Consider the following 23,864-nt stretch of genomic DNA (forward strand, 5'->3'; position numbering starts at 1 on the left):
GGTTAATAGCCTACTAGAGCTTCTACTAAATCTTTCTAAAAGTAGACCTAAACCTCCGCCCAAGAGCTCTATTTTATATATCTAGATCTCTAATAGTAGAGGTTAGCTAGCGAGAGGAGATAGGTAACCACAACGCTATTACTATTACGATTTAAGAAGAACGCCTAAAGTTTAATATCTACAACGTATATAACTAAAAAAACGTAGAAAATATAAAAACCTTTTAAAGATTACTCGCTAATACTTAGCTACTAATATCCACCTTACTACTAATAGACGCCAACGAGCACCACCCTTGGTGGGACCCAGGCTGTAAAACTAGCCAAGACGGCCAGCTATTAGCAGATTGGATAGAAGACCAGGACCTTAGCCTCCTTAACACGCCAGGAACAGCCACTTTCTTTAGACCGCACCTGTCTAGAGAAACAACGCTAGATCTAACTATCGCCACACCAGACCTAGCCGCGAAAGTAAGAGACTGGCAAACAACAACAGAAACAGGATCTAACTACTATAGAATACTCTTCTTAATCTAGACAACAAAGGACCTAGTTAATAGCCCTACTAACTAAACAAGATACAATATAAAAAGGGTAGACTAGGACCTATTTAGAGAAGAGCTAGGCAAAGCTATCTAGAGTAATATAGCTCTACAATCGCTAGATTAGATCCACTAACTAAGAAAAGTAGATTTAAGAAACCTACTCCTAGGCTAAGATAATAAGCTAAAGCTGTAACTAAACGCAATTAGAGAAGCTATTACGCTAGTAATCTAACAAGCTGTAGATAAAGCTATTCCACAACTAAAAGAAGGGCTAAAAGCAAAGCCCTAGTAGAACTAGGAGTTAACTAAGCTACGAAGAAACGTATCTTACTGCTAAAGAATATTTATATAATAACTTCAAGCTACTTCTATAGAAGAAGCCTATCTTTTTAAGAGAGACTTCCTTCTAGCGCGAACAACGTACTAAACGGCAATTAAGAGAGCTAAAAGAGAACACTAGAGTAACTTCCTAGAAAAAGAAGACCTATAATCTATCTTTAAAGCTATAGACTATATAAAGGAAAAGAGAGTAGAAAGAATCTCTCCTATCTAGGGAGAGACGCTAGAAACCTCTTTTAAAGGAAAGTGCAAAGCCTTTTAAAAAGTATTATTCCTACTACCACTAAGTACAGCACTACTAAGCTTTAATAACCACTAAGAGAAAGAGTGGGAGTGGCTAGCGCTATCAACAACTAAGCTAGAACGCGCTTGCTCTAATAAGGTTAAAAGTAGCTCACCAGGCCTAGACGCTTTATTATAGGATATTATCACAGTAGCCTACTAAGCTTAGCTAAATACGTTCTTCAAAGCTTACTCTCTACTATTTAACTACAGATACTACCTAACCTACTAGAGAAGAGCTACAGAAGCTATTCTAAAGAAGCTGTCCAAGCCTAACTATTCTACCCCAAAGGCCTATAGAGTAATTACTCTACTAAGCTACCTAGGGAAAGTAATAGAATGGATAATAGCTAAAAGACTTAGCTACTTAGCTAAGACTACTAACCTCCTATATGACTCGTAGATAAGAGAGAGACTAAAGAAATTAGCTATAGACGCAGCTCTACTTCTTATAGATTAGATCTAGTACTAAAAACAACAAGGCTATACTATATTAATAGTCTTTCTAGACGTTAAAGGAGCGTTTAACTACGTTTTATATAATTAGTTCCTAGATACACTAAAAAGACTAGGCCTACCTATTAGCCTAATTACTTAGGCTAAAACCTTTCTATCTAACAGATCTCTAAGGCTTACCTTTAACGGCCAAATAGAAGAGTTTAGCAAGATTAACGCGGGCATCCCACAAGGCAGCCCAGTCTCACCAATCTTCTTTCTCATCTATATTAGAGACCTATTCCCTCAAATAGATAGATTCTAGCTATCCTATATCAACGATATCTCAATCACAACCTCATCAACGTCTATTAAGAAAAACGTAAAGATACTACAACGCAAGGTTAACAAACTAGTTATAAAAGGAAAACAACTAGCAATTAAATTTAACATAGCAAAGACAGAGCTAATCCACTATATAAAAAATAAAAGAAGAAAAGAAATACCTCTAGAACTCCCTAGCAAGGAGAAAATATACTATAAAGATATAATTAAGTGGCTAGGGGTATACCTCGATAATAAGCTATCCTTTAGAGAGCACGTAGCTATTAGAGCTAGCTAAGCAAAAACAGCTTTTAATAGACTAGGGAGACTAGCTAATATCAACTACAGGCTATCTCCCTTTACTATCAGACAACTATACCTAGCATGCGTCACTAGCATTACAGACTATAGGTCGCTAATCTATTAGCGCAACTAGAGCTTTATTAAAGATCAGCTTTAACCGCTGTATAACGCGGCTTATAGAAAGGTACTAGGAGTATTTAAAACAGCTCCAGCTATCCCAACAAGTATCGAAGCTAGCTTGCTATCACTAGCCGTACGGCTAAGCTAAACGAATTAAAAATACGCTCTACGAGCTATACAACTAGCTCCAACCTATCTAATTACAAAAGCTATTGTAAGGCTATAAAAAACAACCCTTTAGCAATTAAAATAGCTAAATAAACTAAGACAACTACGCGCTATTATAAGCTCCATCCCATCTACTAAAGAGATAGAAGAGATTATCTTATATAGGTTTAGACTATAGGACTCTCTTAACTACAATATCTCTATATTAAAGAAATCTAAAGAAGAAGAGGCAGCCGCCTATAAAGATTATATCCAAACAATAGAGAATAACTCTATAGTAATCTACTTAGACGCCTCTAAAACTAAAGATAGAGATAGGATAGAAGTAGGCCTAGCGGTCTATAACCCTAACTAAGAAGAAATCTACGCAGAGACAAAGAACATAGGCGAGTAATAACTAGTCTATAACGGAGAGCTTAAGGGCGTTATAGTAGCGTTTGAATACGCTGCTAAAATAGCCTAAAAAGACTAGAATATCCACGTTTACGCTAACAACTAAGCTGCCATCTATAGGCTCCAAAGTCTATTAGATAAGCCAGGCTAACAATAGGTAATTTAGTGCTAAAAAGCAGCTAAAGCTATTCTTAATAGAAAAGTAAAGATCTTCTTAAAATAGGCACTAGGCTATACAGATATAGAAGGAAATGAAAGAGTAGACGCTCTAGCAAAGGAAGCTACAAAACAAACACTAAAAAAATCAAAAATAAGCCTAGCCTTCCTAGGCACTAAGATTAAGCTCCTCCAATAAGCTAGCTAGGCAGAAGAGTGGAGAAAGTATAGAGAAAAAGTAAGAGAGAAGAAGACTAGCTACGGAGCTATCTTTGATCTAAAGCTTAAAAACTAACTAGCAATCCCTAGAGGTACGAAAAGAGACATTTTAAGCTCCTTCTACTCTCTTAAGATAGGGCACAGATACTTTAACTCCTACCTAAAGAGAGTAAAGAGAAGAGAATACAACCTTTGTAGATATAGGAAACCGCAAACTGCAGAGCACCTACTTCGATACTGCGGCTTTTACAGCGTAGAAAGAAACTAGCTTAAAAAGACTCTAAACTAAAAAATACTCAAACTCCCACGACTACTCCATACCACGAGCGGTATAGAAGCTACATTAGCTTTTATTACTAGCACGCGGATAGGAACAAGAAAGTGGCATCTCGGCCAAGAAGGCTAGAAAGAAAAATAAGAAAAACAATAACAAAAGAGGAAAAAAAAAAAAAAGGAAAAAAAAAAGAATAGTTAAAAATTTGAAATATTTAGCACTATTTCCTTCTCCCTAAGAGAGCTCGCTGGAAGGAAGCCTAGCTGCCCTACATCTCTCCCTGTTACCAAACTGCTCTTAAGCACCAGGCGTCTAGAAAGCTAGCAACAGCTTAGCTAGATATAGGCCGAAGCACCACAGTCACGCAATACAGCACAAAGTATCAAATTGTAACTAGTTAGATAGAACGGCCGTCGGCCAAAGTCCTACATAGCCAACGGCTGATACAGGACTATAATGGAATAATAATAATAATAACGCATAACCATCTACAGTTTGCTAGACCTCATTTAGTACGAGTGAACTGCAGAATGAGACACAGAAAACATAATATGCAGCAGAATTTACATGGTATCGAGCTATCATTTGGTTGTGTTAATATTAAATACCCCGCACCTGCTCCGGCAGACAGAGGGATTGCAGCATACTGCAGAACTGTGACAGACCTTGTCCCTATGGCGGTACCACGAGGGGCTACTATGCAATCAAAACGTTAATAATTAGCATAATTATAAAGAGAGTCCTGATGTTGGTGACAAGTTTGGCTTGCTAAGAAAAGGACCCGGGCCAAAGCTGTAAAGGGAAAGCGGGGTACCATTGCTCGCATGTGGTCAGTGCGCCACAACTTGAAGTCCTAGATAAACCAACTAACCCTTATGGGAAAAGAAGTCGGGATTTATCCTTTGCAAATATCACAGGAGCAAACATGAAGAGCAAAATATCCCCAAATGTTAGAGATTTACAAAACATGCAAGCAATGGGTTGCAATGTGCAACGTAGCACACTGGATACCCCTCAAAACGAGATAGTACTACGTAGGGTGGAACCCAACACGATATGAGAGCTAAAATTAGCGCACTGGTGTCTTGGCACCAGTGCATCGGAACTGGGAGGGCGGATGGGAAATAGGTATCTAGCACGGAATGCAATTTACGTCTTAGCCTAGTCTTGATGCAAATTTGCAAACGTTTCTGAGCGCCTAAAGTAGGCAAAGCACCGGTACTATTCACAGCCCCCTACACTACACCCTAGTCTAGTCTAGTACAGTATCAGAAGCCCAGCTACTTACTGAGCCCCAGATCTTCGTGACCCATGTAGTAACGATTGGCTGGTCAGCGAAGAAGTCTGACCTTCGATTCATGTTGGTCGGAGTTGAACTTCAAAGTCGTTAGTCTACAACTATCCCATCTCGTATTAATTTCCTGAGGCCGGATTGAATGTTCTATGTGCGTGTTCAAACTTTGTGAGTAATTTCTAAGCACACATTAAGTGTAAAACAGGTTCCCTCTTGTTAACTATAAATTTCATCAAGTCTCCTCTGGATCAGATAGAACAAACTACACCATCTTTAAAGAGTAATCTACCCTCTCACCTGTTCTTGCGACAAATTGAAAGCATGAAGGATTTGTTTGCCATAATGTGGCTAGCTTTCGCCACCTTCTCTCAACTCACAGAGGCCAATTCCGGTTCATGGTCTGGTACTAATAATTATTTCCTGCAAGCCATGTCAGACTCTGCTCAGGATGCCTATATCCAGACCCTGTCATCCTACAACGTTAAGGTTGTCAGGCTCTGGGTCAACCAGGCTAACAAGGGCTGTAACAAAGGAAGCCAACTTGTCAAGGATATCCCACAATTGGAAACCACTATTGGAAAATACAACAATCAAACTTTGGATGAGCTGGATAAGCTTCTAGTAAAGTTGTCTGGGAAGAACATAAAAGCTGTCATCTCTCCTCACGATGCGAACTCCCTGATCGGTGACTATAGGAAGTAAGTTGATTTATTCACATGTTAATCAAGATCACAACCCCCTAACATCGTCAAGGGACGCCTATTGGGCTCGTTGGGGCGCTGGTTATTTCTATCAGAAGCAAGAAGCCTTCGACGCATATGACGCTCGTCTGTCGTACATTCTCGACTACAAGGGCGTATACTCTGGGAAAGTCTGGAAGAACTGGCCTCAGGCCATTTTCAGCTTCAATATTCAGGTAAATTCACCCAACCAAGTCTTCTGAATCCGATAAGCTCCAGTTTTCCTGACGTAAATCTCGCGCTGCAGAACGAACCCATGACACCTGGACCCAGTCAATGCCAAAATGGTGACCCTGCCAGCTGGATGTGTGGCCGTGCTAGACACATGCGCAAGGCAGGACTCGAGAGCCGTATCCTGATCTCTACTGGTGGCTTAGGCGGGGACATTTCGCACGGATGCACCTTTCTCCCTGCTGTCACTCAATGCGATGCCATTGACGCCATTTCCATTCACCGCTGCGCTAGTGTGCCTGGCCAGTGGAGCGCCAACATGCCCAACTGGATCAAACAAGCTAATGGGAAAAAGGTCTATCTTGAAGAATGGGGCATTGACTCTCAAAAGTATGATCAGAAGGAAGCATTTGTCTCTGAGGTGGCCAATATGAACTCTATTGGTCTGCCTCACCTGTACTGGCAGCTTCTGCCCCCATCCACTGGCAACTGTAATTACGATCCCAAACAGGACAGTGGTGATCCATTTGGTATTTACACTAATTCTGGAGTTAACTTGGCTGGCCCCATCAATGCTGCTACCTCGTCTGGAGCTGCGCAGGACTGGACAGGCACCCTGTATTGAGTTATAATGAATAATGTGATTGGAATATCCAAGTTCAATATTTTCTCCTAGTAGCAGGTAAATAGGCAACTAGTTGTCGATCAACAAAGAGTTCTGTTGCTCCAGGTCTAATAGTTAACTATAGTTTGTAGATAGATATAACACTTATAATGCGGTTGCATAACATAAGACAAATAGCAGACTCGCTTTCAAACAGCTATCAATACGTTTTCAAAAATTCTTATTGGCTGTTGGCCGATCTGTCTTACACTTAGCGATCTTAGGGGCCTACTCAGAGCCTGTATGTCAAGAAAGTGATGTTTTGTACATTTGAATTTCTGCATTTGTCATAGGTGATAGAAATGAGTCTATCTTTCGGGCCTTTTTAATCACTACTGATCTGCTCTTGTCTTTCTCACATCTCCGAGAACCCTTTGCTTGTGAGGTAGTCCTTCTGGTATCTGGAACTCAACCTGCATTTATCATTAGAGAATAATATGACTTTAGCGAAGTTCTCAAATTTGTGAGAGACGAAGCCAAAAGAAGTACCCAATTAGTAGGACTCATCAGAGATAGAAAAGGTTCTCACAAGGTACCCCGTAAAGGGCAAGGTGATTTCTGTAGGGTAGCCTGTGAAATAGAGATCCAACGCTGGGTAGGGCATTGCAGAGCTTGTCAATCGAGGAGCAGGTGACGATCTGGGATTAGGGTAGCGGATATTGTTTATCGAAGCCAAAATGACCTCCCAGTTCTTACGTACTGTTCGAAACGATATCCTACAACACGACCCACAACTTAATATGTCATTGAAAAATATGTTTCCAAATTCAGGGCTAGAGCTTGTCAAATTCTTTAGGTAAATCAGTCAACCGGTGTTTCATGACTTTTCCGCTTGGTGTCTTTGGTAGCTCATTCACAAATACCACACGCCCAGAAAGCCATTTTTGCTTTGCGAATATATGTTCTGCAACCCCAGAAACACTTTTAGCAGTGATGACCTCATCCTTGTTGACGAAAAATGCATGAGAATATTCTTTATCATCCCTATATTCATGTCAGCACACATTACGAATATAATTCAAAACTCGTGATACCACTTACACCCTCGCTCCAACGACAACTATATCTGAGACTCCTGAATGTGAAACTATGGCTGCTTCTAGCTTTGTTGGAGATACCTGAAGCATATTAAACCTCCATAGATCTTGAATTTTTGGACGTTTCGAGCAATAATATCTTCGGTTCAGAGTACATACTGAATATAGATGAATTCGCTACTTGGAAAATCTGACATATTCTTTAAAAAGTCAAAACTTTGTGGCTACAAATCATAGGTGAAAGAACCCAAGTGGTGTGCATTGCTTCACAGACGGCCCGCCTTTTCTGGATGAACTTGCGCAACAAGTGCACTTTTGCCATGCTCAGCAAGTGCGAGCAGTTTTCCAGTTACCTTGTCTCTCGCTATGAATTGAGTGACCGCTCGTCAAAAGTTAGCTCTGTAAAACGAATCGAATGATCTAGAAACGAGACGAACTTACACAGCCTTGAGCTGACGCTCCTAAGAACACATGTCACAGCCACGGTAGTACCCAAAAGAGCTGGGCGAACGTAGGTGACACTCAAAGTTCGAGAGACCCCGCCAAACTCCCACCAACCTTGTCGTGAGATAGGAGCTCCAGCCATAGTTGTAGTCATATCTACCAGCAAAGCCATCGCGCCACCATGCATATTATTCATGGGATTGCACAATTGGGGTATGACTTCAAGCTCGAAAGTTGCTTCTGCTTCATTTCCCTTGCCTTCTACATCATTTCGCGAAGCAGATATTACGTGCATCACACTCATCAATGTTGCTTCATGGCCCTAGTTATTACAGCCAATTAGATAATAGATAGGAAATATTAAGGATTATTATATCTTGCGGTATAGGTCTTGTCCTTTTGGTAGCGATCAATGTACTCTTGAATTCTTTCTTTCGGATCTGCAATAGTTATCGCTTGACATTTTTCACTCTGTTTGCTATATAGCGTATCAGATTAATTATCTTAGAAAAGAATAGCAGGCCACACCCTAACCTGCTAGAATTAGGTATTAAAAAAATTAACTTTATAGTCAAAGTACGTAATAAAAGGATTTAGGTGGACCTCTGCGAGACCTTGTTAAACCCTAAAAAATAGGTTAGTATTACTACTAAAGCCTCTTAACGGGTATATGTTAAATAAACAAATCTCTATTAGGTACGATAACTAAAATGCGGTTACGACGAAGGTAGTAGCCGAGCGAACTACGGTTGCGACGAAGGCAGTAGAACAGCGAACTACGGTTGTGATGAGACAATGAACTATAGTTGCAATAAGAACATATTGTGTAAAGCGCTCCTATACCTATATATTCGCTATATCGCATCTTATTAAAGGCACGAATCTATTAGAACTCGATATCTTATTAACGGCACAAGCCTATCCGAACCTAATATCTTATTAACGGCATAAGCCTATCCAAACCTAATCTCCTATTACTACTATGTTGAACTTCCTCTCGCGGCTCCCGTCGTTTTTAAGCTATTTAGTGCTAATTAAGTCCCCTACGTCTATTAAACCTATAATAGCCTTCTATAACTATCTGTCTAATAATATCCACGAAGAGATATATAGGTAGATAAGAGAGAGATTCTGCAGATTAGAAGCTAGCGCAGACTCTACTAGTATAGTTGAGCTGCGAGGGATCTGGCGGATTAGCGAGCATATACTCGTAAGTAACTTAGACGCGTGCAAAATCTACTTAGCAGGTTTAAGTATTATAGCTATTAACCTAGAAGGGCTAAAGGTAGACACTATATAGTTACTATACCGCGATATTGTCTATATTAAAGAGGCTTCGAAAGCTAAACGTCTAACTAATTAGTAGAAGGAGTTTTTAGAGAGGTTTTAGTCTAGTAATAGCAAGGCGTAGATAGGTATAGTGCTTTAGTTTTATAGTAAAGCGCTAGGTGTTCGATAGGCTGGAGATAGACTTGACGGCGTTACGGACTGTGTAGCGATTTGCTTGTGTGGACGCGTGACGGTTTCGATGGGTGGAGCTAAGAATGGGCGCGCGCGGTTGCTGATTTGAATACCTGTATGACTAGTTCTAATAAATCCCGAAATTTTGTTTCACAAAAACGTTCCCGAAAGGCCGGAGCCAACTGCAATAGTTATATCGAATGGTAATTGCCCTTTCGCTGACTTTGGAAACATTTGTTCTAGACGGAGTCCTTCTTTGTAAATATTGGATGTAATCCAATTAGGATAATGAGTTTCGAGAAATCGAACTCGTCGTGTTAAAGCATGTGACGTATAAAAATGCAGTGGGATGACATGGTCACGTAACCGTTGCCGTGTGAAACCAATCTCGCGATCAAGCCGAGGTTGTCGCGCTGGTACTACTAGTACGCAAGCCCGAGTCAGCCCAGTGCCCCTCAAAGCTATTTCGGGCCGAGCTGGGTATGCTCGCAACCCAAACCACCGGACCAGCGCGGGAACTTGAAGCACTAAGAAAGAACACATCACCTACAAATCTTTGAATATGGTAACCAACCGTATGCGAGTTAGATGCTTCAAAGTCAAATTTTCGCTAGCACATGTTTTTGACACCAATAAACTTGCCACTACCATCCTTCACATTCATTGCAAATGGACCTTGCCGAGTGTCCTCACCATCTAGCAAGCCTGTGTAACCATGTCAGGTCTCGCTGCAGTAGTGTCAGCTGGTAATAACGCATTTGGGTCTTTTGTCACTCACGCCGTCTACTTCTCGCATATCAAATCTATCTCGCAAGAACGAGTATGAGTTTCCATCAAGATATTCAAAATCGAAATTTTCGAATCTTGGGCATTGAAGGACGGTGAGTACTGATGTGAAATATAGTAAAAAGTAAACATTCTGGTGGCTGGTGTGAAAGTAAGAACTTACAGTGGATTGGAGATCCGGGCCAAAGTACTGGTTTATTCGAGATCTTGCCATTGCGGGACCATGAGTTACAGGGACTATTATGGAAGTTATGATTTGAATCGGAGAGGATATTGTGGGTATCAATTGCTCACCCGGACCAACCCGTCAGTTTTAGGTACTCATCTGGATAGCGGGTAAAGTCTTCAGAAACTGATCTCTTGACAGATAACCTCTTCACGCTATTTTTCCGTGCTCTCTCAATTATTTGAAGCACGTGCTCTGTAACGTGTTCGATAATTGGTTGAACAGAACCATGTCCTATGATGTTTAATGACTCCTTTTCGTAAGCTGATTGCAATAAGACTAACCCAATGACCCATATGCGCCAAGAAAACAAAAATAATTAGGAACTTCAGCTAGGTGGAGGATAACTGAGACACGTCTGTCAATATATTGATAGGTTACGACAGCTGTTGCATACGATATATGTAAGACCTGAGTACCCCTTGATGTCGCCACGGAAGTTGTCTTGGAGATTTTTGCCATTAAAGAGCACTTTGGAAGGCGGCATGAATGATGTATCGAAGCTGATGATTTCCTGGTCAATGTGTGTCCTTTACAGCTGCTAGTAAATTATACATACCCCGTGGCGCAGATGATCGTGTCTACCTCGCGTTCTTGTTACACTGGCGCCCAACTCAGCCAGGCTACGTGAGATAGAAGGTCCTGATATCACAGGTGTTAGGTTTACAACTTTCAATCCAGCCAGCGGTCTTCAAAGTGATGTATTTCCAGTCGATGGCCACCAGCTGGCTGCCTGCCCAGCAAACTCCATTTGATGAAGTTCGTACAAGGCTGAGTTTGCATTTGCGCGTCCATGTTCGCTGATGAGAAAATCCTCTCGTTTCCACACAATAATGCAGGCTTGTTTCGCATCTTCATTTAACAGCGTTTCAAGGTCAGTCGCCGTACGGCCTGAACATATCCCGATACACGGTTTGTAAGATTCTGGTAGAGCAGTGATCTCTGGCAAGTCCTTAGGCATCCCAAGTGCAGCAATAGTAGGACCGGGATCAAAACTCCCTCGATTTTATAGTTAGCAAAGGAGCTAATCCTGCATTTTGCCCATTTTACTTGTCATGAATATGAATAAATTGGTTGTCTGATGTTTTATGAATGTTTGTCACCGCTCGACGATACAGCGAAGAGGCTCTATTGTGAATATCTTGAGGTGGGAATAGTTCTGCAGATTTGACATTGGGTTCCCTGATAGGTGTTGGGTTTACATCAAATTCTTCGCGGGGTTCGACGGATACCAGAAGCGAGCTCATAATCAATAGTTGAGCATGATCCCTGCACAGTTTAAGCAAATAGCAGCAGCCAGGAAAGTAATTATTGGTTCATGGATGTATTTCTTTCAACAGGTAATGGAGCGGTGTTGTATTTTCGGCCGGTGAGGACATTGATTATGGCAGCTTCAAATCCTTTGAGTGCAGCCATGCTCTCGACAAGTCGCCAATTCACCACGATAGAAGGAAGCCGGGAGCCAACGTCTTTGACAGTAGCAGCGCATTGCTGTATTTCTGAAAGGAGCTTGTTTTTGCAAAGCATTTCGGATTATTCCTCGCTGTAGTAGACGCAACGACTGATTGGGGATTGAGTAGCTGTCAATTGCAGCCATGAAGTGAATCCATTGAACCGGCGGAAATATCGTCCAGAAACTGCAATCTAGGATAGCAATGTCGATTATCACGAGAGCTTGGCGAAAGTGCAGAATAACCAAAATCATTGCCTGGATATAAATGAGGACTATTCTTCCCGATGAGCGTCAGGCCAACCTTCGAAGCTGACAGTACTCACTCGGCCCGAGTCGGGAGTCTGCTGAAGTTTACACGGAACAACACTATTCAGAAAACGCTATGCCATGTTATCACCAATGGGAATGTTATTCTCCAGAACCCAATAAATATTTATTGGTGATGCAATGATTCATGATACTGAATGAGCTGAGTTGGTAATAGAATCTCTTTCTTGGTATTTGGATACCAGTATGGCGCTACTACAACAACTAGTAAGCGAAGCCTCTAGAAGAGCCCCAACTAATCTTGGGCTTGTCATCTCTCTTGTGGTTGTTCTCTATCGCTTTTTGAAGATAGGTTCTAGACCTAAAGACTACCCACCAGGTGCGTTCTAATCTCACACCAAACGCAACATTTGTTGACCGCAAAGGCCCACCGGCACTTCCATTCGTTGGCAACTTGCACCAAATCCCAAAGAGGAACATTCATTTGCAATATGAGAAATGGGCAAAACAATGTAAGCAACCAAGGCACCGTAGGTTAATGCAATTTAGCTGATATCTTCACTTACTAGATGGACCGATATTCCCGTTAAAATTAGGGCAGTCAACGATTAAGGTCTGGCGGATGGCCAGGTCATTCATGGTCTTGTTGACTTGAGAGGCTCTAACTATGCAGACAGATCTGAGCTATGGGTCCGCGGGTTATTTGATAATTCCAGAATCATTATGTGAGGTTGTGATGATCTATGGCATGTAGAGCGCAAACTCTAACACATGGACCTCAACCTTACTGTCGCAAGGAAATGTTAAATGTTAAATGTGAAAGGTGAAGGTAAAATTTTTGGGTGGCTGGGCCCAGCCACCAAATATTTCACCTATATATACTCGCGCTCCTACTATAATAGTTAGCCAATCAATTCATTATCTAACAGGAAAAACCTTCCTTACCAAGAATTGGAAATACTCCAGATGCTAACCCAAATACACACTGACATGGAAAACTTTGTTCTCCATGTGGGCCGAATGACGGAAAGCATGGCTACAATTATCGCCTATGGGTTTCGTTTGCCCAATACCACAGATCCTTTAACCCACGAGATGCTAGAAAACTCACATGGATTCTTCCAGTGTATCATCAAGTCCAAAATTCTGGACTGGTACCCTTCATTAAAGCCGTCCGTGAATCTAATACCTCGCGCAATGAATCAATGGGCGAAGGAAGCTTTAGCTGCATATGAGAACGAGAAAAGAATTTTTGAGAAATCCTACAAAAGAAGCCTTTAGAGCCGACTTCCATGTTTTGCCACCAACATAGAGGCTTCGAAATCGAAAATAGAGCTCTTGATTGACCATGCGGCTGTCTACATTGTAGGCATTGCATTCGGAGGAGCGGATACTACTCGATACACTCTCCAAAGGATTTTCAAAGCTATGGTATTGTTTCCAGAGCTCCAGAAAGCCGCTCAAGCTGAGATTGATAAGGTATTTGGCCTCTCAAAGTTACCATCTGGTGAACATCTCATATCTCTGAAATACATCCGTTGCACAGCCAAGGAACTAGTGAGGGGGTTGCCTACTGCAATCAATGGAGCTATACTCCATGCAGCTGTCGCAGAAGACACATACCGCGGATATCCTATTCTTGCTGGAGCCTCCATTGTGGTCGCCGTCTGGTCAGCGAGTCACAATCCTCAGGACTTTGAGGATCCCAGGACCTTCCGCTCAGAAAGACAGGATCCAGATATCAGCCTACTAGAGGCTTTGAATGCTGCTTCAACCAAGAATTGGGGGTTTTATGGATTTGATTCTGGGCACCGCATCTGCCCAGTAGTTTATGTCGCAGAAAACACACTCTTAATTGCGATAGCACGTGTTTTGTGGGCACTTAATATCAGCACAGCGGAAGATAGGAGTGTTAACTTGATTGAAATTGATCGAGATGCTATGGCAGGAGGACTAGCAGCTATGCCAGCGCCTTTCAAGTAAGATTTTATTCTAGTTTATAAATTACACTATATAAATTCATGTAGCTAACCTTTGCTTCAGGTGCAAGATTGTTCCACGTAGTGCTGGACGCATAGTCCTGATCGATAAAGAGTGAAAAAACCTAGCAGCGGATTGTCTCGATGCAGATGGAAATGACAAGCAAATTATATTCAACAAACTCTGACACTTTGTTAATAACAGTGTGGATAAATCTGATTGCGTGACTATGTAATGCGGTGCTTGGTCTTTCGACCTATTGTGCTAAACATGAATCATGGAAGAAATTATTTTGAACATCGAATATCTTGACCATTGACCCAATTACCGTGCAGTCCAGCCCTTAAGCGAAGAGGAAGATATATAATAGCCTGTGCTTTTTCAAACTGTCTGGTGCTAACAATATGTAACTCGCTCGACATGGTGGAGTAATTGTTTACCAGCGCCATTATCCAGCCATCACCCTCACTGGCGTGATGCCTCGCAATGTAAACAGGTTCTTGAACAAGGTGAGTCCGACCGGGGAAGTATTTTTCCATGCGCATTGTACTGTAGTCGAGATGTCCAATTGAATTATATGGTGGGTAACCCCCTCCCATGACTGGTGCAATTGCTGCGAAATCGGTTCCCAGGTTTGGGTCCATAATATCCATAAAGGCATGGCTATGCATCTTACCAAAAAATCGATCGTCGATACGTGGAAACTCACAGTCTTCGTGACCAATGACCAAAGGTTTTGGAAGATCAAGGTCAGTGGACTTTGGATCAAACGTGAAGCGAACGAGTTCTGCGGCAATCTGCTCGGGCTGGGGCGCATTTCCATTGGCATCGGGCCACCAGAAAAAGGCATTTTTGTTGGTCAAAGGAAGGTCAAATACAATGTTTCCCAAATCGTCCTCATAGGCGTTGACAGTATGTCCGGGGAAGGCGTTTGGAGCGCGAAACCACTTCACATCAGATCCCAACGCGCCATGGCGAGGTAGGACGCCGAGATAGAATGGGATATTTGGATCCCACTGCCAATGTTCGCCACCTTGCTTCATTCTTTCAAGTTCACAGGTCTGTGGAATGATTGGGAACAGTACCTTGGTTGTGTCAGCATTTCAAACACTCAGCAGAAGGGGGCATTTCAGACCCAGTTCTTTGTAAAAGCAAAGTCATGAATCATAGCAACCACAGGAGCAACAAGCCACACGGTTTGGGTAAATTTGCCCTGAGCATCGATGGTGAAATAGCAGACGTCCGGGGTGCCGTCGCCCTTCGCTTCGTACCCAAAGCATATTAGCTCGTTTGTCTCTTCGTCGAGTTTCGGATGCGCAGTGAAGGTTAAGCAAGGCAGTTGCCCATTGAATAATTCCAACCCGATAGTCTCGAGTGTCACTGGATCGAGTGAATATGGAGGAGAGTCTTCTTTGCATGCCAAGAGACGGCCATTGAAGAAGACAATGTTAGTATTTGCTGTACTTCGCACTTTGAATTCAACGGCATCAGTGTACTTGTTACGATATGTCCCTGAAATACAAGAACAAGTCAGATATTCTGGCCGAAATAGGAAAAGGAGCATGTTTACCTATTAGGGCACGTTGAGCCTCTCTTTCTCTAGCAAACTTTTCCGTCACTACATATCTTTGCTTGAAGTGACAACGTCCGTCTTTGATCCGAAAAGCGCTGACGTTGCCATCCCCGTTGAACCACTAGGTTGAACGGATTAGTGGCGATAGAGCAACCGAACAGATAACCATGGCTTTCGCTTACCGGATCGTTCTCGGCGAAGGGGGGAAACTGTGGGTCTGGCATGACCCGGTAGAATGTTCCGTGTATCTCATGAGGTATCTCGCCCCATACCTCGAGATTCTGGATCTCTCCTTCGAATCTACATGGCTTCATAAACCCTGAAAACTGGGGCTTCTGAGGGAACATGTTGCCAACTCTACTTGCTCGGGATTGATCTGACATTCTTGGTTGAGACTGGGTTCACATATGCAAAGGAAGATGTGAGTAGTTCTGACGTTCCCTTATACTAGCATCCAGCGATGGATCTGGTTGAATGTACCCAGGTCCAAAACCAAGCGTTGGTCCAGCGGCTGAACCAGACGTGTTCATGTGGCAGCCCGACGGTTCTAACTCCCCGGCACTTCCGGCCCACTAGTGGCAAATTTAGTACCAGATTGAAAACCATCACCAGAAACCAAGCCCCGATACCGGAATCCTTACCGGCGTGTCCATGCTCCTGAAATTGTGGTCCTAAAATCAGAGTTTCAAAGTCATATTCTTGGCTGTAGAATGTCTCGAGCATTTGGATGACATAATTGCGTATCCGGTGAGGCATTCGATCTAATAACTGCAAAACGGGGCATATTTGACTTGGACATTCAATTCATTGGTAAACATCAGCGCATGATTAACATAAGCGCGCATCGTGTTTTCTTCAACATCCTGGCAAGCAATTTTGGTTTTCGGCTTTTCTAGCTAAATCTAGCCGTTGATGTTACGGTGCTTGTACTCTCTTCTCAACTTTGACCCAAAGAAATAAAACGGGTATTGCCAACAGGGTACCCGTTGAAACTAACATAATCATAATCTTGTAAACCTGCACCCATCCCTGCGCAGCAATCCAATCAGTGGCAGTAAATAAAAATAAGAAGGCGACCAGGATCTTGAAAATGTTGATAGTCACCAGGCTTTCAGTAGCAAATGTTTGATAACCCTCAGCCACATAGGTGATCACGATATTTGGTGCGTAAACAGTCCCGAACGATACTGCTATTATGTCAGTAATAGCTGACCGGGGACAAGAGAGCGATTTACCCATTCCGAAGCCGAAAGCAATAGCAACCCAGTGCAGCTTTTCCGAGCATGCAAAAGCGACTACAATGCACCCGGCTGGCGCAACGAATCCCCCGGAAATAAGGGATATAAGCCGCTGCTCTGAATATACAGCTCCATCATGCCGCCTGATTACAGCTGCGGTGATCAGGTCAGCAACATATCCACCCATGAAACAGCTCACTAAGAAGCCGATGATTGCGGGGATCTACATAAGACCTACTCCAATGGACGAGAATAGGCACGGGGGAGATTGGAGCAGACTTGGAAAAGCGAAACTGGGTCGTCGTTAGGGCATGTGTCTAAAGGCAGGTTTTAGATGGCAACGTACATCAGAATAATCTGAGCAGCAAGCGAGGTTCCATATACAAATATGGAAAACATAACGCTAGGGCTTAATAGCATCTTCAAAGGACGAAGGAAGATCGCGATAAATCCGGTGTCATGATTGATTGTGACGATATTGGCCCATATGCTCAACCATGGCTTGGGGACGATGTCAATGTAATGTCGGTTGGTGGTTTCCGTTCTGAAAATAGTTTCCTTTTCTACTTCCGGATCTCTTCCACGGTGGGAATCGGGTTGAATGCTGCGAGAAAGTGCCTCTGGTCTGACGAAGTTCGATTCAGGGCACGGAAGGTAAATGGCCACCAGGTTCGCGCCGGCCAAGGCTGCACAAACCCACACGTAGTCAACCCAGCTGCCAGGGCTATACTGTACTATGAATGCAGCAACCAGTGGACCTATAGCTGTCGCCATGGACACGAGAATTGTGTAACTATCAACACGACTATTTAGTATGAAGGTATATGCGATACGAAATGGTGGTCTGACTTGCCCGGACATCATGGCAGCGCGTTGATGAAGAAAAAGGATATCTGAGACTATGCCAGGGGCGATGCTGTATCTCCTTATCAGTATCCATAGTGTCCATACGAGAGGGCGCCTGTTTAACTCACCGGCGGCAGCGGCGAAGCCAGACAAGCATCTTGCAGCCAGCAGTCCATTGTAAGTTGTCGTCTTGGCTGTTGCAATGAGAACAATGAAGAGCATCAGCGTTGCGAGGATTATTGAAGCCCGTTTACCATACTTGACACCCAGCGGCACCCAGACGAGGTTATCAATGCCCAGAAGGAGAAAATTGTGCTGTCTGAAGCGTAAGCATTCTTAAATGACTACAATCGTGTGCGTAGTTTGATTCAATAGCAGTAAGAAGACTATGAACTTGGTTAGGCGACTTTTGAAATTGTGCCTGAAGTACTGGTGTCGCGACAGAGAGACCAGAGCTTCAGAAGTTTCCCGTAAAGTTGAAGAAAGCCGTGGCAGCAAAGGCGGCTAGTTTCAGCTTGCGTGGCCGTCTCAACGGATCCCTGTAGTCGTCACTTGGTTGTGGCAAGAGAGGCAGTCCGTGGTGGTGGGCCACAACGGTCTGAACAACTCCATCTCTAACGAGCTGTGAGGAGGCCATGCTGGATGGGTAGTCACATGCAAAAGATGATAGTGAGGATTCAAGTAGCTGGTCAAGAGAAGCTTGCTACATTTGTTAGGGAGGAGTTGCAGCACCTCTAAATTGGCTTTGCATAAGATTGCTGAACCTAGGGTACCCCGTTGATTTCTACATTCCCAAACATGCGGGGTATTCGTAGCATACGTTAGGTCTATAGTGCAGAAAGCCGGAGCACCGGGGAGTTAAGAGTGAACCACACAACAAGCGAGGCCGCTCTAGTCCTCTGGTCAATAACGATAAAGTTGTTCAGCATCTTCCCCAAGATCATTGTGCACTAATAGGTTTCGCGACGCATGCAATTTTAGAATAGTTGTGCATAGATTAAGAATTACGATAAACTCCCCTACGGCCCGTATATGCGCATCTAGTCTCGGATCTATAGGTCTTGCTCACTGCTGAACTACTATAATCACTCGAGAAGGATAACTGCTGATGAGAAACTTATCTCCCCGGACAGAGCGGTGTTAGTGATCGAGACTATCCTCCCATTTTAACCCTAGTCTAATCATATTTTATTGTTGTCCAGACGACGACTATCGTACATATTCAAGGCCAGAACTAGGTAACCATCTACCTCGCCTCTTTTCTTGACACAAGACTGTAGTTTCAGCAGAACATCTAACAGTATTAGACAACATGTCCGCCGCAACAGTAGATGCACCAAAAGTGAATGGTCTAAGTTCTAATAGCGATTCACACCACTTACAAGCGTCCATTAAGGGTAAAGAGACTGCAAGAAGCCATCGCACGGTAAATCTGCCAACAACCTACCCGTCCCAGGCTCTTCGATTCCTCGAGAGAGTGGGCACCGAAGACTCAACTTCCGACAAAATCAATCATACCCAGCCATCGCCTCAGCAAGCCACTGTCAAATTGAATGTCGTGATTGTGGGTGCAGGACTATGTGGACTGTCACTTGCCGTTGCTCTCAGCAGACGAGGACATACGGTCCAGCTACTGGAGCAGGCTTCCCTGCTCGGAGAGGTGAGAAAAAGTGTTTCTTTCTTGAAAGTACACGCCTGCTCACGCTCTTATAGGTTGGTGCGGGCATTCAGATTCCTCCCAACTCTGGACGACTACTCCAGCGCTGGAATGTACTTCAGCACCTGCACAAGAATGCAGTCCAGCCTGAGAGCATATATTTCCGTCGATGGGAGACCGGAAACACGATTGGACACACAGCTCTGGGGCAGAATTTCCGAGACCATTTTGAAGTGCCGTATTATGTGGTTCACCGCGCGCATTTTCATGAGGCACTGTACCAGCGGGCGTTGGAGCTCGGCGTGTCGGTAAAACTAGGGTGTAGAGTCAAGGAGTACGAAGAGAGCAAAGGCTCAGTGGTGCTTGAGAGCGGCCAAAGAATCCGTGGAGATCTCATCATAGCCGCAGACGGTAGGTCAATTTCACTTCTGGCATTGATCTGACCCAAGATAAGTTGAATATACTAATGCTACTTGGACAGGTATCAACTCAACGGCACGGGCAACACTATTTCCCGACACCAACAATGAGCCAGATTTTAACGGCTTTGCAGCCTATAGAGCTACAGTCCTCATTAGAAGAATGAAAGAAGACCCAGATCTCGCTTCGATATTAGAAAAGCCAGCTTTAAACATATGGTGCGTATATCTTCTTGAAAAAAACGCTACTCAGCGCCTGCGCAAACTTTGAGCAAACATTTGATCATTCTAATGACTAACAGGATTGGCGAAGACCGACACGTCATGACTTATGCGATCGCGGGCGGAGAGTCATTTAACATGGTCTTGTCTCACATCGACCGTTCAAATCCAGCGACTTGGGCGAAAAAGTTTCTCAAAGAAGATGTTCAGAACGAATTTAAAGGATGGGATCCGAGGTAAGTGCGCAATGGAAGGATATGGTTGTAATAGCTTCTCACAATAGTAATCAGGCTCACAAAGATCATCTCCCTTATCGATGAATGCCTCAAATGGCCTCTAAAAGTTGGCCGCCGACTCCAAACGTGGACGTCGCCTTCGTCTCGGTTGATCATCGTAGGCGACGCTGCCCATGCTATGCTGCCCTACATGTCACAAGGTGCTGCGATGGCCGTGGAAGACGGTGCCGCGCTTGCCGTCGTTCTTAACAAAATTACATCGCTGGAACAACTCCCGTTTGCCCTGCAATTGTTTGAAAAAGAGCGGATGAAACGGTGTGGAGACATGCAAAACGCTAGTACAGTGAATGGATACATTTGGCACTTCCCTGATGGCCCGGAGCAAGTAGCAAGAGATTCTGCAATGTCTGCTGAGGTTGCAGGCCTTCCATTTACTAGTAGCGCTAATCAGTGGAGTGATCCGGTCACACAATGGTGGGCGTATGGATACGACGCCGAGAGTTCCATGGAAGAAGTATGGAACAAATCTATCCGAGAATTGATTGAACGCGCAGCTAAATTATAATTGAACTGGTTGTTTTTTCATGTTGGTCGGCTCATCACGAGGATACTTTTAATATACGAATACAATTCTACTTGTGTTCCTTTTCGTTCTTGTATATCACAGCTAAGTTTCGCAGCTAACGAGGCGATCTATTCACTTTTGTACTTGTGAACTAGGAAATCAGGACATATATAATGGAGCTTAAAGTTTCATGCAGATACACTGATATGCAATGCCTTGGTTTGAAGAAATCAAATGGTTTCCGTAAATGAGAGTCACCTCCTTCTCGCATTTCAGGACACACCGATTTTATGATATGTCCAATCCACTACAATTGATGGTATTCCAATAGCTGGTTAAGTAGTGGGCCAGTGGCCTTCTAAGTTGATGATGGTAATCTTTTATTGGCTGTTTGGCCGTATATTTGCATACAATATCGTTCATAGGTTTGTAAAACACGCACTTTGGTTTAGCAGTTGCATCGCCAAAACAATATGGATCTCGTCATAGGCAAATGATCGAGTAAAACGTGTTCATTGGTCGAAGAGATCTGGAAGCAATTTTACGTTGTCTATATTCCTAATTACATGAGATTTCCGTTCACTGCACGAGTTGTACGCAATTGTGACGCTGGTGTCTTTGCAGCCTGAGGCTTTCCCGCTGATACGTCCAAGGGAGCTTCTGATACAATCGTATACAGCTTTACCTACGTAGCAGCGAGTACCATCCTGGTAGCCGGGCTCCTGTGCCGGTCCCATCAAGTAACGGAGTTCTCGCATTATACTCTAAGCGAAGTGCGGAACTCGGGTGTTGCGCAAGCAAATACTAAAAGCGGGGAGATAAGCAGATTCACTCCGTCACGTGACTCAATTGTGCAAAGGTCCCGAGGAACGACTGGGGAGTTAATCTCTGCTTGAAATCTGCATCACCCTGAGATAACAAATTTTGAAGAAATGTATCTTATTGAATGACTGTAGACGCGGAGATTCCGAATAGCTGTTGCCGACAGTTCCCGATCGTATAACTGGGGTATCTGGGTCACGTCTGTTTTTTGAAGATATAACATGATCTGTTGTTCACAGTTCAGTTCCACACATCCAACTATATTGCACTTTTGAAGTTCCCAATGAGCTCAACCAAGATAATGACGATCCAACGGGAATACGCCAAAGAAGGGGTCGAAGACGATACAGTAACTCAGCAGTTGATTAGAAAGGCCGAGGGTTTGCATACAAAGCCTCTCTGGGCACAGATGACTCGCCTGAACCCTCCTCTTCCTAATCCCAAATGTACACCGCATGTGTGGGAGTACGAGAAGATCCGTCCTAGTCTTCTTCAAGCTGGAGAGCTCATTACCGAAAAACAGGCCGAACGCAGAGTGTTGATGCTTGTGAATCCGTCCAGAGGTACTTCTTGCGTTGCTCCATATATTGAGCGCGTGTGCCGCTAACGACTCACAGATGCTCCTTACACCACTGACACGATTTATGGGGGCCTTCAACTAGTCATGCCAAACGAAACAGCGCCAGCGCATCGACATACTGCATTTGCCTGTCGTTTTATTATCGAAGGGGAAGGTGGATTTACTGCTGTACACGGTCAGAGGATCCAGATGCGGCGCGGAGATGTTATCCTGACCCCTACCTGGAACTGGCATGACCATGGCAAAGACGGCTCTGGACCGATGATTTGGCTAGATGGTTTAGACCTTCCTAACTTTGTCCATTATCCCGTTCATTTTGTGGAACACTATGCCGACCCACGATATCCAGCGAAAGATGTCGACTCCAATACTTCTCCTATAGTCTTTCCATGGGAGCACATGAAAGCCCTATTAGACGCCAAAAGCGAAGATTACAACATGGAGAGATACTTGAAGTCGGATGGGTCTGAAAGTATGTTTTTCAATCGAATTATGCTTCATGAATTTTGAATAGTAAAGCTAATATACTATACAGTTAGTCGCACTTTAGGCGCAGCTGCTATCCGTATATCGGCTGGAAAGTCAACCAAAGCCATTCAAGAAACTGCTTCAGCAATCGTACATGTCATCGAAGGCAGAGGAAAGTCTTTGATAGCAGGGAAAGAATACACCTGGCAGCAAGGTGACACATTCTGCATTCCAGCATGGCACAAATATCAGCATTATGCAAGCAGCAAAGGCACTGTCTATTTGTACATCTGTCATGATCAGCCGATGCTGAAGTCGTTAGGCTTCTACAGGACAAGTGATGATGATATCGAGTCCCTGGCATTTCGTTGATTAGAACCGTACATAGTGAAATTGAATTCTATTTCAGCTCTACAAATAATACTAAATGGCTCAAAACACCACACCAACTTCGAGTTTTCTAGAATAGGTGTAATATTAGCTAAATATATACAAATCTCTTATAAAAAATCGTTTGCAACTACTTCTAAAGCGTGCATCTAGCGCGCTGTCGCGCAGTAGAGGAAAGTACTCGTCTCCCTACAGCTATCTTACAAACCTCAAGAAAAATTTTCAGCGCACAGACCATCTAGATTAATGCCAACTCAGAGAGATCAGGTAGAACTCGAAGGTAGCGATCTAGAAGCTCGAGTCCAGCAGGACATAGAGCGAAGCTCTAGTATAGAGCAGAATAAGAAGAAAAGATCAGCCTCTACTACTAGCCTAGAAGAGGCTAGTAGAAGATCAAAGATGAGCGCTACTAGCTACACTCAGGAGATCGACGAGATGGACACAATCGTAGTAGAAGTACAAAGAACCCAAGGGACTCAGGAATCCTCGCGCCCTAGGGATAGCACACCCCCCTCTACAGTAGATGACCTACCTGCCGAGCCTAATAGACCCACACACACCCGCACTAGAAGCAACTTCTCGCCTTTTATTGGCTCAACACTAAGGAATCCTTTCGCTAGCCAAAACAAAACACCTAGGGCTACGACAGTAGAAGAGGCCCTCGAGATAGCTAGAAACCTAGTAGTCCAAGCAGCTAGTCTAGCTGAAAGCAACCCCTCACAGCAGACTAGCCTGCTCGACCTAGTAGAAGTCTTTAGAGACTACACT

At 43.6% G+C, this 23,864-nt stretch overlaps 8 protein-coding genes across 8 annotated transcripts; 4 read left to right on the forward strand and 4 right to left on the reverse strand.

Moving 5' to 3' along the window:
- Positions 1-5,193: 5,193 nt before the first annotated feature.
- PSV08DRAFT_371457 (glycoside hydrolase) lies at positions 5,194-6,387 on the forward strand (the record flags this gene model as incomplete). The annotated part of the gene is made up of 3 exons (XM_014218678.1): positions 5,194-5,549; positions 5,605-5,767; positions 5,839-6,387. 3 exons carry the CDS (start codon positions 5,194-5,196, stop codon positions 6,385-6,387), a joined length of 1,068 nt encoding a protein of 355 aa, XP_014074153.1.
- Positions 6,388-7,729: 1,342 nt separating this feature from the next.
- PSV08DRAFT_181979 (HotDog domain-containing protein) lies at positions 7,730-8,211 on the reverse strand (the record flags this gene model as incomplete). Its single annotated transcript, XM_014218679.2, has 2 exons — positions 7,730-7,845; positions 7,905-8,211. 2 exons carry the CDS (start codon positions 8,209-8,211, stop codon positions 7,730-7,732), a joined length of 423 nt encoding a protein of 140 aa, XP_014074154.2.
- A 1,896-nt stretch (positions 8,212-10,107) lies between these two features.
- PSV08DRAFT_181303 (uncharacterized protein) lies at positions 10,108-11,341 on the reverse strand (the record flags this gene model as incomplete). The annotated part of the gene is made up of 7 exons (XM_014218680.1): positions 10,108-10,256; positions 10,318-10,391; positions 10,449-10,644; positions 10,665-10,738; positions 10,800-10,894; positions 10,940-11,003; positions 11,148-11,341. 7 exons carry the CDS (start codon positions 11,339-11,341, stop codon positions 10,108-10,110), a joined length of 846 nt encoding a protein of 281 aa, XP_014074155.1.
- A 1,005-nt stretch (positions 11,342-12,346) lies between these two features.
- Positions 12,347-14,198, forward strand: PSV08DRAFT_391146 (cytochrome P450; the record flags this gene model as incomplete). Its single annotated transcript, XM_014218681.1, has 6 exons — positions 12,347-12,479; positions 12,526-12,612; positions 12,714-12,825; positions 13,030-13,276; positions 13,382-14,079; positions 14,144-14,198. 6 exons carry the CDS (start codon positions 12,347-12,349, stop codon positions 14,196-14,198), a joined length of 1,332 nt encoding a protein of 443 aa, XP_014074156.1.
- Positions 14,199-14,274: 76 nt separating this feature from the next.
- PSV08DRAFT_224068 (carotenoid oxygenase) lies at positions 14,275-16,036 on the reverse strand (the record flags this gene model as incomplete). Its single annotated transcript, XM_014218682.1, has 4 exons — positions 14,275-15,165; positions 15,216-15,592; positions 15,651-15,774; positions 15,836-16,036. 4 exons carry the CDS (start codon positions 16,034-16,036, stop codon positions 14,368-14,370), a joined length of 1,500 nt encoding a protein of 499 aa, XP_014074157.1. The 3' UTR covers positions 14,275-14,367.
- Positions 16,037-16,568: 532 nt separating this feature from the next.
- On the reverse strand, positions 16,569-18,374 carry PSV08DRAFT_371462 (uncharacterized protein; the record flags this gene model as incomplete). The annotated part of the gene is made up of 5 exons (XM_014218683.1): positions 16,569-16,840; positions 16,889-17,085; positions 17,119-17,184; positions 17,238-18,052; positions 18,357-18,374. The coding sequence occupies 5 exons, from the start codon at positions 18,372-18,374 to the stop codon at positions 16,569-16,571; spliced, it is 1,368 nt and encodes a 455-aa protein (XP_014074158.1).
- A 675-nt stretch (positions 18,375-19,049) lies between these two features.
- On the forward strand, positions 19,050-20,836 carry PSV08DRAFT_224071 (uncharacterized protein; the record flags this gene model as incomplete). Its single annotated transcript, XM_014218684.1, has 6 exons — positions 19,050-19,079; positions 19,194-19,397; positions 19,451-19,805; positions 19,876-20,032; positions 20,116-20,271; positions 20,326-20,836. The coding sequence occupies 6 exons, from the start codon at positions 19,050-19,052 to the stop codon at positions 20,834-20,836; spliced, it is 1,413 nt and encodes a 470-aa protein (XP_014074159.1).
- Positions 20,837-22,067: 1,231 nt separating this feature from the next.
- On the forward strand, positions 22,068-23,120 carry PSV08DRAFT_224076 (RmlC-like cupin domain-containing protein; the record flags this gene model as incomplete). The annotated part of the gene is made up of 3 exons (XM_014218685.1): positions 22,068-22,221; positions 22,276-22,710; positions 22,774-23,120. The coding sequence occupies 3 exons, from the start codon at positions 22,068-22,070 to the stop codon at positions 23,076-23,078; spliced, it is 894 nt and encodes a 297-aa protein (XP_014074160.1). The 3' UTR covers positions 23,079-23,120.
- Positions 23,121-23,864: the final 744 nt, after the last annotated feature.

This window comes from Bipolaris maydis (assembly GCF_028858645.1).
Source record: "Bipolaris maydis strain C4 unplaced genomic scaffold PSV08scaffold_8, whole genome shotgun sequence".
NCBI lineage: Eukaryota > Fungi > Ascomycota > Dothideomycetes > Pleosporales > Pleosporaceae > Bipolaris > Bipolaris maydis.